This window comes from Solanum dulcamara, chromosome 11, assembly GCF_947179165.1.
Source record: "Solanum dulcamara chromosome 11, daSolDulc1.2, whole genome shotgun sequence".
Classification (NCBI taxonomy): Eukaryota; Viridiplantae; Streptophyta; class Magnoliopsida; order Solanales; family Solanaceae; genus Solanum; species Solanum dulcamara.
Genome location: NC_077247.1, coordinates 41,938,069 through 41,956,248, shown reverse-complemented (window position 1 = coordinate 41,956,248; position 18,180 = coordinate 41,938,069). Strand labels below are relative to the sequence as shown.

Below are 18,180 nucleotides of genomic sequence, written 5' to 3'. Positions count from 1 at the left end.
TGTATTTATGCGGAGTGCATGTATTAAGGCGAAATTCATTGGTGGCCTCCTAAAGTTGGCAGCAATTTTTACTTAGACACCTCAACTGAGCTTTGTTCATTTTAGACACCTCAAGTAAGGCTCCGATAGTGTCATTTTGACATTTTGTGCTGACTTGACACATTGCGTGTGCTGCACCCATTTTAAGCGCGTGAAGAACGTTTTTTTCTTTAAAAATATATTATTATTTTTTTGTTCTTCTTCATTTTTTAGCATTGTTTTGAGAGATATTCAATTGAGTTTTCTCTTCAACTCCATTTTCTCTTCTTCAGTTCAAAGACCTACCCAACACACTTCAAACAAAGAAAAACTAATGCACGATTAAGTTCCTTCTCCAGCAACCAAAGAGGCGTGAGGCAAAGAGATCTGTGCATTGGGAACCTCTGCTTTGTGCAGAGGATTTTGCTGCAATGGTGTGATTTCTTTTCTTCTTCAGATAAAGCGGTGGTCCTAATAAATAATTTGAAGACTCAATTGAATGCGGCAAACGACGTGTTTGAATTGAAAGTTATTGTTGAAGAGTTGTTTGAGATCAAAATAATTAGTGAGTAATTTTAAATTTGTATTAATTTTGCCGAAAAAATGGAGGTTCGTCGGATTTTTTGACCAAATTTGAATCTTTTCCCCTAATTAAGAAGAAGGATTTTGGAAAACCCCAAAATCAGAAAAGACCCAACTAAGAAACATAAGCAAAATTGAGAATTACTTTCTCAGATATCAAAAAAGAATGGGTAATGGGATACCTTTTCGACTTTGGAATTAGCCGTTGTAAAAGCGGCGATGGGACTATTATCTGAATTAGAAATATTGTCATTCGTCGGCTTCTTTTGAATACAACCCATATCAAAACAACCCAAATTCATTCTCCATAAAACTAAAACTGATGGAAATAGAATCTTTTTCTGTACTGGTAGATTAAAAACTGTGATTAGTCAAATGGCTTCAACAATGTGTTGCAGCGTACAAATATCAAATATTATTTATCAAATATCTTTTTCTTTTTCTTTTTTTTTGGGTAATTTTGATTTTTGAATAGAAAAAAAGCTACGTGTCACAATTTAATTTGCTGATTTTGACACGTTAGATGAGTGCATTACACACACTTAATATATTTTGATGATTGTCAAAAATGTGTCAAAATGACACATCAGAGCCTTACTTGAGGTGTCTAAAATGAACAAAGCCTAGTTGAGGTGTCTAAGTGAAAGTTGGTGCCAACTTTAGGGGGCCACCGATGAGTTTCGCCATGTATTAATGAATCAATGCACTAAACTTTTCATTAATGGGGATCAAATATCTTCTGGCAAAACGACCCTATGCTTTTTGGTCCATTTCTAATTATATCTTGCTGCTTTTACTGTCTGATATTACTTTTTCGTTTTCATCTCTCCTAGAGTGGAGTGTTTACTAAAATAATCTTCCTCCTATCATTAAGTAGGGAAAATGATGTACACACTACCCTTTGAGACTCTACCTGAAGGATAGTACTGTGTTTGTTGTTGTTGAGCTTTTTGAGAATGGAGAACCTTGGATGGCCGTGGAGGCCTGAAAATAAGATAGTCCAAAAAAGGGCCTTTTGTCTACACACTTTCGAGAATAGAATACACGAGACGGGTGTGATTAACAAAGTAAGGGGAGGTGAGTCTTGTCTCCTTTCACTTTGTCATACTGGAGGTCCCGAGAGTAAATGCCAGACGGAACGACGGTGGCTCCATAGGGAGGAACTGTTGAGTTCTTATGGGTGCATTAACTAGAAATTGGTTAGAATTGGAAGCAATTGTAAGCAAGGGAGGAAAAGTAAAAGTAAAAAGTTTTATGCGTTTGCGCTCCACATTCGTGAAAAACTTCACTCGCTCAAGAAAATATATAAAATTACTAGCTTTTCGATGTTAGAAGGATTATTTACGTAGTTTTGATGTAGTATTGGGTGTGAACTTGTTCACAAGCATCTTCTATTGATGGCATTCCACCTTTGAAGGTAGACACATTGCAGGATGGAAACTTCATAATGGCCAATTAGAAAGAAATATAAGTCTGCAGATTGGCTTGTACGCTCTATCTTCGCCAATCTGCATGATAGTTTGCTACTTTTAAGCATTATCTGAACGTATGCCTTTAAAATATGGATTCGACAAAACTCAATAGATTTTGATGCTTATTAAATATATGCATTACACTATTTTTCACCAAATATATATATAAAAATAAAAAATCAGAACCCAATTATTAATATTTAAGATCATTATTCTTGAATTCACAACTTATAAAGTTTAAATTATGGATCCTTTCCAATGTCGAATATAAATTGGATAGAAATTTTCCACGTGTAATGATTGTAGATTGCAAATTTCCACTAAAACTTAAATAAGAGATTAGACTCAACCTTCTTAAAAGTAGAAACATTTAGAGTACTTGACAGTGACAAATCTGTCTTTTCCCCCCTGATATTCATGATTGGTTTAGCAATAGAATAATCCAATTACATATAGAAGGTTAATTGGGGTACACAAAATTTTGTTATAATTAACTAGAAATGCTTAATATTTTCAATAAAGTTAGAAAGCAAGAAAAACAAATGTTACCATATTATTTCAATTTATTGAAAGTAAGGGTGGAGCATGGGACATAAGGGTCAGATTCATTCAAATTCTTTTTACCGTAAATTATCTATATATACAAGATTAGAATTATCTTTATATATATAATTAATGTTGAATTTTATTGACTTCCTCATGTGTTTATTTTTTTATAATTTAAATCGTCTAATAAAAATTATGATTCCGCTACTGATTAGTCAGAGTTTACGTTATAATATGATAGTGTATGTTTAACCATACAATATGTGTGTGAGTTGACAACATAAACAAAGAGAGACGACAAATAGGGGGAAAAGAAAAAGAGAAGGAAACGACATATGAAAAAGGAAATTTAACCACTTCATATGAAATGATAAAAGTAAAACAAAGCAAAAAACAAAGTGAAAATACCTATACACCAAAAACTGTGAGCTTCACTTTGTGAGAAAAGAAAAATATCCAAAGCCAAATTTGAATTGCTAATTTTGTCAAATATTAAGTTTTTTAGGTATTCTTACCCTTTTGATAAGAGTTCTTTTTATTTGTTTTTGTTGTTGGAAAGAACGATATAAATTATGTAACTAGACAAAAATAGACAAAAATGTCAATATATTTATGAAAAATAATTATAGTTTAGAAAAATTAGAAAAAATTACTATATGTTGTTTCCACTATATGTTGTTTTTTAACAAACTCTCTCTCTCCGTTGCGTCTCCTTCCTCTCTCTTGCCTACTTTCTCTCCTGCCAATAAGAAGAAATCCATTCAAATATATTATGCAACAATTGTATTTAATCAAATATAGGTGAAAGTTTTGCATTTTATATCAATTGTATTCGAAAAACTATATTTGTATTTTTGTATTAATTATATTTATATTCATACAAATACAATATGCATTGATCCTCTCTGTCAAATGTATTATGTAGCAATTGTATACAATCAAATAGAGGATGAATACAATTGTATTCGTTGTATTTCGAATGTAATTGATACAGAATACAAATCAGTTATGTATTAAATAAATACGGAATATAATGAAAAATAAATACAAAATACAATCCTCTCTCCTTCCTCTCTCAATCTAGCTTGCCTCTCTCCGCCTAATATGTATTCATTTTGATACAAATCAATTTGTTCTTGTATTTTTTTTTTTCTAAAATCTGCGAAAAATACAAATGCATAACAAATCAAAATGTACCTGCGAATTGTAATTAGTGAAACTGTAGCTATTGAGTCATATTTAAGACTTAATGTTTGTTGTTTTTGAAAGTTTCCCCTTATATTACTGCATTGTTCACATTTTAACTATCATCTTAGCTCAAAAATATTATCTTAAAATAATTGTCACTTTAGGTTCAAGACTAAAGTTAGTCAACTATATCTTTAATTAGGGATGGACATAAATATCAAAAATCAAAAATGATTCTTCGATGTTTGGTTTGATGTCGTCTTTTTTTTTTAAAAAAATCGGTTGTTCAATTTAGTGTTCGAGGTAAGGATCACGATTTTTCGATGCACGGAGAAAACAAAGTTTTATTAAATAAATTTTAAATAATATTTTTAATTATATATTTTGACCCAATCCATTTAAGATTTTGGCCCTATTTAACCTAATTGGATTTGGAGCCCTAATTCCTAAATCAAAACTCACGGCCACAGCCTCCTGCCCTCTCTTCTCTGTTCTCTAAGGCTCTAACGACTCACGCACGGCTGACACTCACAGACATTGTATCGGCGACCAGCAAGCACAGCGGCGCAGCAAAGACTCTGTCTGTCGTCTCTCAAGTCTCTCAGCGCGACGGACTGTAAGCAACCTGGTTTCTCAGTCTTATAATAATCTTACTATTGCTAAAAAATGGGGCCCCTAAAATTTGGGGGCCTATGGCAAGTGCCTTGTTTTCCAATGCATAGAGCCCCCCTGATTGTGCGTCATAAATATGCAATATATGTAGAGGTCAGTAAGATGAGTGATCAGTTTGCTTAAGTCTAAAATTTATTTGAACTCTATTATGTTTCTGCTAGCGGCAGACCCTTCATATGTGGATATACTGTGTTTGTATGTGGTGATTTCCTCTAATCTAGATAGTAAAGGTTTAAGGAAGTTTTTATCAAAAAATATTTGACTAATCAGGGATGTTTGAATTAAGGTTATTGTTTGTATTCTAGAACTAGTAGTCATCTTGCCACCTTAAGATTAGTAAGAAATGGCTAAAGAATCTTTTGTTGGCCTACCTGTTCTCGTTCATAAACTTGAGGTTAAGTCTATTGAATTTGTATATGTTTTCAGCAATAAGGTTGCTGTCCAGGGAAGTATCTTTAGATCACTTGTAAATAAAAGGAGACCCCTTTCCAGTATTAGCAATCATTATCTTGTGAGGCTAGTCTAATTGTATTATGTTCAAGGTTATTTTTGTTGAGACTCTTATTCATTAAGGGTCTAAAACTTACGATTTTTAACCAAAATAAGTACTAAGAAGTGATTTAAGGATAATCAAAATCTTGTAGGTCAGTGGCCTGTTTCAGCTATGTGTTTGGGAGTCTAGTTTGTTAAACTTGTTTAGCTTTCCTTCATGTTTATGCATGAGTAGTTAATCTGTGACATAAGAGGTTTATCTTATCCCGTTAAGGTAACATCTGTCTCTTTGTTTATTTAAGTCCCCTTTAACTTGAGAGGAGTTTTATGTTTGTTCAAGAAAAGATCAATTTGTTCAAAATTATGCTCTGGTTGTTTTTGTCTTTTTAAAAATGAATAGAGTTGGCTATTAAGAGAATTGCCACTGCTTACTTGAGATTAATGGTGCACCTTCCTAGTATTGAATGGTTTAAGTATGTTTAAACTTTAAACTCACTACATGAACCCCTTTTGAAGTTCTGAATTTAGCAATCTTCTTTATTTTTTAAGTTGTGAGTAAGAAGTAGCAGTTTCCTAAGTTTTTCTCTTGCGACTATTTTCTTCATTTTACTGTTCATAAACCCCATCATTGTTCAGGGACCGTGTTGCTCTCTTTGTTGTGCTTACCACTTCTTAAATCCTGAATAATGAACCTTAGTATCATTAGTTAAGACTAAATCCATTAAGAATTTAGTGGTAATAATTTTCCAGATTGGTTTGCCCCTCCCTGTTTGTGCAGCAGCTGTTAGAATCCATAACCCGTTCAATGAGAGTTTTAGCATGCCAAATCTTGACACATTTATGTTTCATCCTTATCCTAACTTAACACTGTCCACTCATCTCTTTGACTTCGGTACTTGTTCACTTAGGAATTAAAAGGTATAAAGTCTCAAGTGAGTATTGACATCAATGCTAAATCTGTTTTGGAAACATGTTTTTAATATGACTTTTACCACACTTGTTAAGTAGAGAGATGGGGAAGAAAGCGAAGAGCTCAAGGAAGGGGAAGAAGGCATGGAGAGCCAACATAAGTACAGAGGATATTGAAGATTTCTTTGACAACTCCACAAAAGATGCTCTTTCCGGCGGTTCTCTCGCTCAAGTTCCCAGTGACTCTCTCTTTTATGTCGACAAATCCAGAGGTATTCTATTTTCAGCATTTCTTTTCTTGTTTGAAAATTTCCAGAAAATATCTTTTGTTCAAGTACATAACAAGGTTAAAAAAAGGCGATTTTGATATCAGGCTGGCGTTCACGTATATGTTCTAGCAGCTGATATAGTCTTTAGATGGATTGGCATGTATGCTATTTACTGTTTCAACAGATGTACTGAACTATTTTTGGTTGGATAAATGGATTGCTCCACATGTGAAAAATGGTTGTTTCTTTAGCAGTAATTTTTTGATACGCAGGGAAATAACTGAGTGCTCTAATAATCTCCTCCAGAATTTTGTTTTGGTGGAATCATTCAAGAGTATTGTGTACTAAGACAAGTAGATAAAATAATTTTGCATCCCATAGAGTTGTCATTATGGAAAAAAGTCAATATTGAGAGCAGACTGAATGTTCATATCTGTTTTAGACTTGCAGAAACGTTTCAGGAACAATTGTTTGGGTGTTACTTTCAGCCAATGGTTCCTGTTCACATCCAATTGTTGGGTGTAATATGAAACCGGACGAAATTTGGAGATAGTAACCGACATTTTAGGATTAGAAGAGGGCAGTATGGAATCACCTTAAGTACTATATCACTGGAATATTTAGCCGTTAATGTTCATCATGGATGCATCTTCCTTGCCCCTTTACTGCAGTTCTGTCGTTAATTGTTGGCGAATCCTTCTTTAACGATTAAGTGGCAAGTTTTTATGTCTATAATCCAGATCTATCTGCCAAACGGAAAATTGAAAAACACCGGGAGAAAGTACTTCGATGTGATAGTATGCTACAAAACAATGCCTTTGTTGAACCTGTACCTTCTTCAACTGGGAAAAAGTCCAAGAAGAAAAGTAAACTTCAGATAGCCAAAGATGCTGCTAAACAGGGTCAAAAGGTTGTTCAATATTTTCATTTTAAATGTTCAATTCACCAATTGCAAGATGTTATGGCTGCTGCTTCCTTGCTATAATGCCCTTCTCTCAATGGGGGAAAAATCTATTCATTTGAGTGCACATGCCTAATGGAGCCTCATTGTTTATTTCTTCTTAATTTTGTGTGATTAGGATTTGGCTGGTGGAGACTCTGGCATGGTTGACATTTGGGATGATAAAGGTGTCCTTGTGATTAGAGCCTTTTTGTTCCTCGTCACTTTTGTAGTAAATGACTTTTCTGATACAGCCTTCATTGCATTGCAGGTGAACTGGTCATCAAAACCAAAAAGGTACACTGTTTTCTCCTTTCTGTATTTGAATTTTTTTGGTTCTTTTCTCCTCTCCCTATCTTTTTTGGGGCCACTTGTCAGGAACTTCCTTTTCAGTTTTGGTGTCCTTTTACATGAAAAACATATTTTAAATCAGCTGGATTTTGTCCTTATAAGTTGTGATTCAATATGCTATAGGTTCTATTAATGCAACCTGCCTTTCTTTATGAGCACTACTATTATTGCCTTACAATGACTACTTCAAAGTCCACTTAAAAATGAGTCGTCTTAAGTCAATTGAATCTCTTATTTTTCAAGAAAACATCACATGTGAAAAGCATCTTTGCGATGAACCTTTTTCTTGCACATCCTCTGCATGCTTATCCTCTCAGAGGATAGATGAGAGTAGAATGGAAAAAAAAGGGGCATGAGATTGGATATAAAAGATCCTTTATCGTGGAAGGTAATGGACCTAAATAAAGCAAAATGGATGTAGTGACCCATTATAGCTGACCCTAACTATGTTCACGATTGATGCATAGTTGATTGATTGATTGATTGAGTTTTCCATTCACTAGACACAATTTCACCACTTCATTTGACGAATTAGATCATGCAGATACAATGATCTGTAACTGATACAAGATTTCATCAAATAAGACAACAGGCATCCAAAAAGAAAATCTAACTTGGATTCTTTTCCGTTTTGCTCATTCCTCAATTTGCAGTTTGAAATCCTTCCTTTTAGCATTATTGATGCTCTAGGCTGTCTAAGGATCTTGATGAAATCTGTGATGCATGTTTAGATTGTGATTGCATTTTAGGGTTTGGTTTTCTGTAGTTTCCTGCTAATGTGGGGTGAAGTCTTCTCATAATTTTCCCTTTTCAGCGGCTGCGGCGGGTTGGCTGGTGACACAAGTTCGTTTGGTTCCATTACTATGATGTTGTAAACTCAGTATTAAAACAACTAAAATGACCAAAATAACTGTCATGTATTAAATCATTTTCTAAAATTAAACGGAACAATCCTTGTATTACTCTAATCCCTAAGATACAATCCCTACATTACAGTCCTCGTTGTCTCTAACGACCCCTTGGTGCATATTGTTTGTACCTCCCCGTCTTCTTCTTCCTAGATCCATTTCTTTACTATCTTAACTGTGTATATTTATTTATTTATTTATGGTCCTAAAGCTTGAGCATTTGAATTGTAAACTTATGACTTTCCTAGAACAATTGTATCAGTTTACTTTTCGAAAGGGGAAAAGACAAATCTACATTAGTTTATGTAATCAATTTCATATGCATTGCCTGTGACAGAAGCCCAAGACTTCTGTTATACCTGCCGTGGAAGTTGAGCCTCCAGGATGCTCATTCAATCCGCCATCTGAAAGTCATCAGGTATAATTTGTTCTGTATGTCATATTTTGCTATTACCGAGCTCCTAGTCCATGCAATTAATAATTTGCTCCGTATCTTCCCAATTCAGGATGCATTAGCTTGTGCTGTTGCAGATGAAATGCAGAAAATTTATAGAAATGAATTGGGGCCAGAGCCTATTCCATTGATTGTTCCTGGAGAAGCAGTTAATGAAGAAGATGTAAGTTTAAGCTGTTACTTTCTTGTTAGTACTTTTGTCCATGGCCGTTGCAGATCCATTATAGGCTATGTTTTCTTATACTCGGAATAAGTATGCACTGAAGATTCATTTTCCTCAGATGTATTTCCTTGAAGCGGACAGTGGTAGTGACACGGAGAATGAAAATATAGTGGAAGACGGAAAAACAGATTTGGATAAAAGGTAAGCTTCTATATTGCTCTTCTGTCATGATAGTATTAGCTGTTGAAACATGTTCTATTCTTTGCTAGCTTAGTATTCAGGAGTACATTAAATTATACTATTACTTAAAAATCCAGCCATCAAACTTTGAACTATGTAATTTACTCACCTGTGTCTGTTCATATTCGTATAGTCAATAGAGGCTTCTTTGACAATCTTTAGGCTTTAGGCTTCAGAGAAATTAATTATGTGACAGTTCGATGTGTTAAATCTACATGATAAATTTTGTTGACAGTGAAGGTCATTATTACACCCAATTAGCTTGAAGTCCTAAATTTTTTACTATAACTTTACAAGGCCAACATGAGTTGCCTTGACCTCGTTTTTGTTAGTGGCTCACAATTGTTGCATTCTACTTTCAATTCCTCATCATCCATGATCACTAGAAACATAGTTTTGTTTTATTTATGTGGCTTTGCATGTTTAATAGTTTTCACATAGTTTAAGCTGATGGATGTTTATGAGGTCAAAGGCAATATATCTACCGCTATCACTGATGGTCCAAGACCTCATACTTCCTTCATCCTTATTTATTTGAACCCAGTTTTGCCCTCTTCTGTTTGTTTACTTTTTTCTGCTGGTGGGGAAGCTCTTATTTCCAACATTAGTAGTAGATCTTATTTTCTTTCAACATTTGTAGCTAATGTGGAAGTTCACATTATTTTGATAACTGAGCAGTACTGCAACTAGGAAATAATATATTCAGTGGGAAGTTCTTATTTTCAGCATTAGTAGCTCTTATTTTTTCCAACATTTGTAGCTAATGCAGAAGTTCACATTATTTTGATAACTGTGTAGTACCAACTAGGAAATGATATATTTAGTTTTGTGAGGTGGAATTTGAGCTAGTGGAGAAGTTCTTGTTTCCAACATTTGTAACTTTATTTTTTCCAATAATTGTAGCTAACTCAGAAGTTCACGCCAGTTTTATCTGGAGTTGACATACAATAAATTGTCAATGATTAAATGGTACTGGAATTCTGGAACTAGAAAATGATAGATTCAGTTGTGGGTATATAAGACTTTGAGCATCCAATCCAAGAATTCTAAGTCAATGACTGACTAGGCGAAGTCCTAAAAACTTTGGGAACCCTTTGAGCACATGATATGAGACACTGTATATCTCTAATATTGTATCTTTAATATTGTCCCACTCGTTTAATTTGGTTAGAGGTTTCACAGGTGACAGAAGATCAGACTTTTGGGTGAAAAACTGAATTTGACCAAAAGCTTATGATAACATTTAAGCTTTTATCTGGAATTCTGGAACTATAAAATGATATTCAGTTTTGTGGGTATTTAAGAATTTGAGCATACAATCCAAGAATTCTAAGTCAATGACTGACTAGTCAAAGACCTAAAAACTTTGGAAACCCTTTGAGCACATGATATGTCATATGAGACAGTGTATTTCTCTAATATTGTCCTACTTGTTGTTAGAAGTTTCACAGGTGACAGAAGATCGAACTTTTGGGTGAAAAAATGGATTTAACCAAAATCTTATGATAACATTGAATTCAATAGCTTAAGGCAAAGGATAGAGTTGCTCAAGATTCTTTCCCTTTGGGAAAGTCTTTTCTCTTTATTTAATTTATGAGGAAACCCTGTATGAACTCACTCTAATATGCCCGAATGGAACATCCTTTATATTTGGTTAAAGATGCTGAATGAGTAAGTTGTATATCACTAACATTTGGTTGCTTAGATATGTTCAGTTTAAGTCAACATCTGAAATCACATTTTTAATGTGAAGAGGTTTCATCCTTCCCTAATCTAGCTGAGTTAGATTGTGAGCTAATTCCCCAGAATGTGTGATAGATAATATGGAAGTTGTTGCCGTCCAACGTCGTATCTGTTTCCTTTGGTGGTCATGATCCAAATTTCCTAATGATGATCAGTTGTAGAGTGAACCAGTGTTCAAGATTTTCTTCTTTTTTTTGTCAGTCAGTTATGTGTTCTGTAAGTTTGCAGTGCACTAAGTTTAGCTTTGTTGGCAATCCATGTTATGTTTGAGTGCATTATTGCAAGTCTGACAGATCTTTCATTTAACACTAAATGAAATTACACATCATTAATTTTAACTTTATTCAGGCCGCAAAAGCCCAAAATGTTGACACAAGTTGAGAAGAATCGACGGGCTAGACGCAAAGAACAGTTGAAAGCAGAATCTGAAGCAACAAAAGCAGCACAGCTCTCCAAAGAGATTGATAGGTTTGCTAATACTTAGAATATCAGGCGAATCATATTCCAGTTAAATAGAATTTGCCTTTTGTATAGATTCTGATCTGTTCTTGTGCCTGCAGCTTACCGGATATAATTCAAGAAATAGAGAGAGAGGAACGAGAAAAACAGAAAAGGCATCTACGTCGTGTTACTGCTAAAACAGAAAAACTAAAATCTTGTCCACCACGCTTGGGAAAGCGCAAGTATGTGCTGTTTCATTTTGAAGTAAAAAAGTTTCAACAATTGAATTGCTGAGAAAAAGTGTTTTCTAGAACATCAGATTTCAAAGGGATCTTTATGGTTATAACTCTTAAAAAATGTTTCAACTGGGAATTTGGTGTTTGAAAGAATGATGATTGCATGATCTGAGCAATGAGACTCATTTTCTTGTGGTTTTGCTTTATTCCTGCATTAGCTTTCGATGTTGACAAAAAGATTAATGACCTCTGTCATTTCAGATTCGAGCCTGCTCCTGCTCAGGTCTTACTGTCTGAAGAGATTACTGGTTCCCTCCGTAAACTGAAGGTTGCATTCCTGATTTCGATTCTCTCCAAATTGGCTGTTGTCACATTTATTTCTATTTTCAAGGTTTTGCTCTTATGTGATTTGCTTACCGTTTTGAACAGGGATGTTGCACCCTTGCAAGAGATCGGTTTAAAAGCCTGGAGAAAAGGGGACTAGTTGTTCCTTCAAAAAAGAGTAGCAGGTTAGTAAAGATTGCTTCTTGTTTGAAATTAAGCCAGGCTTTCTGTTTGGACTCGCTTATTATTTGAAATTAAAAGTATTTTCTGCATGTCGTCTTGAAGTGTGCGTAAGCGATGTGACACTGAGACAATTGTGGATTACTCTCTTTTTCTTTGAATTTTTGATAGTGAGCTGTGTGCACGTTCCTTATGGCATCATAGTTGATCATAAATTTTGATAATATGCCTTGGGGCTAACAAAATGTGATAGTTGGGAGGAAAATCACCAAAAATTGTTACCAATTGTTTGGGAGCAAAAACTAGTATTTTTATAGTGAGCTTCATGTTCCTGATTTTGTATCCTTCCTGATGTTGGCCAGTTGGAAATTCTCTCATTTCAATGTAAATTTAAAGATTCTGTTTTTCCTTTTTGGTAAAAAAGAAAAGTAATGATGACAATGCATCAACGACTGTTTCACAAAAAACATGCAGCATCAAAACATTTCTTGCTAATTGTTTCTGGGATGGGATGTGTGCAGGAAATAGAGTGAATAGCGGAGTAACATGGATAAAATGTTTTCATCACTGTGCTCTGAGATCATCACACCCTAGGACAGCAAGTACTTGGTTTATGTCTGCAAATTTGGAGTTTGGAGAGCTGTCTGCTCTTACTGTCAGCAAAATGGAGATGTAGATCTGTTTATCTTACTGATGCATGGTATCATTTACACCAAATATTTTATAGTCATGGTCAATTTGCTTTGGGAGCAAAAACTAGTATTTTGAAGACATTGATGTTTTAATTGGGAACTTGTTCCATTTGTTATATCCGCCCTAGATTTGGACCTAACCATGGATATTGGTGAAGCCCTTCGTTTCAATCGTTGTCTTAATCAAATTAGGGCATTTCTGTAGTTCAATTTTTTTTCCTCCAAAATTTCCTCGTTTTAGTTCTTAAAATTTTGCTCCATTTTCTTTCAATGTAAAAGTTGCTACGTTTTGGAAAAGAAAAATTTCACCCTGTTTGAGGATTCAGTTTCTTCTGGTTGATTGCCAATCATTTTGTAGCAAAGACTCCTATGAATGTTGGGCCTAGATTTTACAAGTGCCGTTACTTTGATGAAGAATCTTCTTGTGGTTATTGAGAAGGACGAGAGAAATATATGCCGTCACCACATGTGAGAATAATGATCAAACTGAGATCAATAGAATTTCGAAAGTCAATTAAAAATTTAAATTATTTGTTGAATATTTTAAATTATTAATTATTGTAATTTATAATTATATCATATAATAACCAAAAAGCAATTCAATTTTCTTTTCAAGATAGTTTTTAGAAGACTAAATAACCACGTGGTTGTTATACTCCCGTTTCATATAGTTTGTCTTGACATGAACTTTAAGAAAAAAAAAAGATTTTAGAAATTTATGGTCTGAAATAAGTCATAAGTGTTTATGGTCTAAAGTTAAATAGTTATTAAATATAAAAATATTTTTTTTTTGAAATAACTAGGAAAAAATGAGTTATATAAATTGGGACAGAAGAAACAATAGTATTTAAAAGGAAACAAAGGATAACTTAGTAAAGTATTGTATCTTGTATTTATTATAATCTATACTATATTAAAAGCATGAAAATCCTTAAAATGTTGACTGAACTTTTGTCTTTCATTAAAAGACTCTCTTTTAGATAATATCGTCTTTTTATATTTTTTTGAATTATTTTTTTTTATTAGAATATTTAAAATTAAAGTGTCAAAATATATATGATAGGAAGAAAATATATGATAAGTTATATTAGGAAAATTAAAAATTAAGTAATATATGATTAAAAAAAAATTATCATCAAAAAGGAATCATAGTAGTAGTCAGTAGTTTAATAACGTGAAGAAAAATCCTAATAGGAGTCCTTATACACACACACAAACGTTGTCAATAGAAGCAGTGACTCATCTTTGCTTTTCAATCTTTAAACCTATTGAGAGTATATTAGCTGCCTCTTCTTCTTCTCGTGTTTCTCTTTCAGTTATTGAATAAAACAAGTATGTAGCCGTCAAATGAAGTTGCGGAAAAAAAATATCAAAGATTTATCATTTTCTTTTTTTTCTTATTTTTTTAATTGTGATTTAGTTTTAATTATGTTATTTAATTATAATTTAAGAAATAATTCGTTTGGTTGAACTTTTTTTCCTTGATTTAAGGACACCCTTTAGACAAAATCATCTTTTTACTATTTTTCTCAAATTATTATTTTATTATTTTTAATTAAAAGAAAATTTTGATGTGATAAAAAAGAAAAGAACAAGTTCTTCTTTTGGGTTGAAGTGACATGAACTAAACAACACGAAGAAAGAGGATTCAAAAAGGATACTTTTTTTGGCTTAAGTTAGAACAAGGGGAAAAAAGATGGCAGAGGTTAAAACAATTCCAAGAAAAAGGATTATAAAAGGAGAAAAAAATTGGCGAAAGTTAAAATAACAAGGAAAAAAGATAAGTTAGAATAACAAAGAAAAAATATTTAATTTGAGAATAAGTAGGAAACTGTTGTAAAATAAACTAGATTAATAATTTAAGAAGGAGAAAATAATAACAAGAGAGATAATGAGGGAAAGAGGAAAAGAGAGGAGTTGTGCGTGTTTTTCTGTATGTATTCTCACATTCATTTGCACAGAATGTGCATATTATATAGGCATCACAAAGAGTCAATTTGTTGCCTAACTTGCCCAACTATCCAAGTGGGTGGGTCCCACTTAGATAGATACATCCATACATAACACTCCCCCTTGGATGTCCACGTGTAATGTGTCTCCATAGATATTGTGTCTCGTTAAAACCTTACTTAGAAAAAACCCAGTAGGAAAAAACCTAGTGAAGGAAAAAGAGTACACACATATGGTAATACGCCTTGAATGTTGCCTCATCAAAAACCTTACCAGGAAAACCCAGTGGGACAAAACCTTGGTTAAGGAAAAAAGAGTGCAACGCGTATTTTACTCCCCCTGATGAAAACTTCATTTGATATTTTGGAGACAACGCATTCCTATCTTATATCTTAGTTTCTCAAAAGTTGATGTTGGTAATGCCTTTGTGAATAAATCTGCAAGATTATCACTTGAACGAACTTGTTGTACATCAATATCACCATTCTTCTGTAGATCATGTGTGAAGAATAATTTTGGTGAAATATGTTTCGTTCTATCTCCTTTTATGAAGCCACCCTTCAATTAGGCTATGCACGCGGCATTGTCTTCGAATATAATTGTGGGTACTTTAACATCATTTTCCAGACCACATCTTTCTTTGATGAACTGTATCATCGATCTCAACCACACACATTCTCTACTTGCTTCATGAATTGCTATTATTTCAGCATGATTTGAAGAACTAGCAACAATGGACTATTTTGTAAATCGTCATGATATAGCAGTTCCTCCGTGTGTAAATAGATAGCCTGTTTGAGATTGAGCTTTATGTGGGTCTGATAAATAACCTGCATATGCATAACCAATAAGGTCTGCGCAACCTTTGTTAGTATAAAACAAACCCATATCAATAGTACCCTTCAGCGATTTGGACTACAGGTCCAAAAACCTCACGTTTAGCAAGTGAATCTAATTCTGATTGAATTGCCTTTTGCCATTCTAGCCAATCACATCTACGTCGACATTCTTTGACGGATTTAGGCTCAAGACTTTCACTATCTTGCATGAGGTTAAGTGCAACATTATATGCAAAAACATTATCAACTGTGATTTTAGACCGATCTAATTTTATCTCATCACCGAAAGAACTTATTGAAAGTTCTTCATTCACTTGAGTCTCGAGTTCACTGATTTCTTCAGGAATATCAGGATTACTCAAATCTTGACCTTCTTCAGGAGGTTCTATTGTAGTATCATCTTTATTATTTCTCACGCTTCTCTTTCTAGAATTTTTATCCTTTGAACCCAATGGTCTACCACGCTTCTGGCGTGTTTGGAATTCAGAAGCTATGATACTTGTAGATGGTCCTTTTGGGACATCAATCCGGATAGGTACATTCACTGCAGGGATATGTGACTTAGTTATCCGTTTCAAATCAGTAAATGCATCTGGCATTTGATTTGCTATTTTCTGCAAGTGGATAATCTTCTGGACTTCCTGTTCACATGTGCGGGTACGTGGATCAAAATGTGATAGTGATGAAATTTTCCACGCAATTTCTTTTTCTTTTTCGGGTTCCTTTTTCTCTCTCCCTAATGGCGGGAAAATTATTTCATCAAACCGACAATCGGCAAATCGAGCAGTGAATAAATCTCCAGTCAACGGTTCAAGGTATCGAATTATGGAGAGTGAGTCAAACCCAACATATATGCCCAACCTTCGTTGAGGGCCAATTTTTGTACGTTGTGGTGGTGCTACAGGCACATATACCGCACAACTAAAAATTCTTAAATAGGCTATATTTGGTTCATGACCAAATACTAATTGCGATGGAGAATATTTATTATAATGTGTCGGTCTGAGACGTACAAGTGCTGCTGCATGTAAAATAGCATGACCCCAAACAGTAATTGACAATTTTGTTTTCATTAGTAGAGGTCTTGCTATCAATTGTAGGCGCTTTATAAATGACTCTGCAAGGCCATTTTGAGTATGAATATGAGCAACAGAATGTTCAATTTTTATCCCAATTGATAAGCAATAATCATTAAATGCTTGGGATGTAAATTCTCCAGCATTATCAAAGCGAATGGCCTTAATTGGATAATCTGGGAATTGCGCTCTCAATCTTATTATTTGTGCTAACAACTTCGCAAACGCCAGGTTGCGAGATGATAACATGCACACATGAGACCATCTAGATGATGCATCTATTAGGACCATAAAATATTTAAACAATCCACTAGGTGGATGAATAGGTCCACATATATCTCCATGTATACGCTCTAAAAAGCCAGGAGATTCGATGCCAATCTTCAGGGTCGATGGTCTGGCAATTAATTTGCCTTGATAACAAGCAGCACATGAAAATTCATCATTTGTAAGAATCTTCTGGTTCTTTAACGGATGTCCAGTTGAATTTTTAAGAATTCGTCTCATCATTATTGATCCAGGATGACCTATTCGATAATGCCATAGCACAAATATATTTGGATCAGTAAACTTCTGATTTACGATCATATTTGCTTCAATTGCACTAATTTTTGCATAATATAAGCCAGATGACAAAGTTGATAATTTTTCCAAAATATATTTATGGCCTGAGACACTCTTGGTTATGCCAAGATATTCAGTATTCATTTCATTTAGTGTCTTAACATGATATCCATTTCTGCGAATATCTTTAAAACTTAATAAGTTTCTAGGAGATTTAGAAGAGAATAATGCATCTTCTATAACAATTTTTGTTCCTTTAGGCAGAATTATAGTAGCTGTTCCGGAGCCTTCTATGATTTTTGAATTACCAGATATTGTATTAACATTAGATTTTCTTCTAAGCAAATTGGAAAAATATTTCTCGTCTTTAAAAATAGTATGAGTTGTTCCACTATCAATTACACAAATATCCTCTTGATTTATCATTGATCCAAATAAGATTTGAGGTATTTCCATATTTTCTTCAATAAGAAATAAAATATGTATTAACACATGGTATATTACATAAATTTTATTTATTTACATTGACTAGGAAAATACAAACATCATATTTAATACAGATAAAAAAATATATATTTACATATTATTAGTTATATCAATATTCATATTTTCGTCCGGAAAATTAAAGAAATCAGCTATATCCAAATGCATGGGCTCAATATTATCTTCAGAGATAAAATTCGTCTCTGGATTATTTTCTGCCCTTTTCAGAGATGCCTGATATAGCTGAACAAGACGTTTTGATGACCGGCAAATCCGCAACCAGTGCCCCACACCTCCACATATATGACATATTGTTTCTGAATTATTTTCAGTAAAGCTTCTAGATATTTACCCTGCCTTTTATATTGCTGGTTATTTCTCGGTGCCAACTGAGCATCATGATTAAAATTTCTTCTTTGACTACGACCACGACCACGACTGGGGCCAT

General features: G+C 33.8%; 1 protein-coding gene across 2 annotated transcripts; it reads left to right on the top strand.

The window, feature by feature from the left end:
* The first annotated feature begins 4,231 nt into the window (after positions 1-4,231).
* Positions 4,232-13,144, top strand: LOC129872213 (ribosome biogenesis protein NOP53). Of its 2 annotated transcripts, none has more exons than XM_055947114.1 (13): positions 4,232-4,422; positions 5,976-6,151; positions 6,889-7,058; positions 7,228-7,276; positions 7,360-7,385; positions 8,685-8,765; positions 8,854-8,964; positions 9,083-9,165; positions 11,296-11,415; positions 11,508-11,630; positions 11,886-11,952; positions 12,054-12,133; positions 12,650-13,144. In XM_055947114.1, exons 2-13 carry the CDS (start codon positions 5,983-5,985, stop codon positions 12,654-12,656), a joined length of 1,086 nt encoding a protein of 361 aa, XP_055803089.1. In that variant the 5' UTR covers positions 4,232-4,422; positions 5,976-5,982; the 3' UTR covers positions 12,657-13,144. The 2 variants fall into 2 exon arrangements, with proteins under 2 accessions (XP_055803089.1, XP_055803090.1); XM_055947115.1 differs by having other exon boundaries at positions 4,241-4,422; positions 5,979-6,151.
* The last annotated feature ends 5,036 nt before the right edge of the window (positions 13,145-18,180 follow it).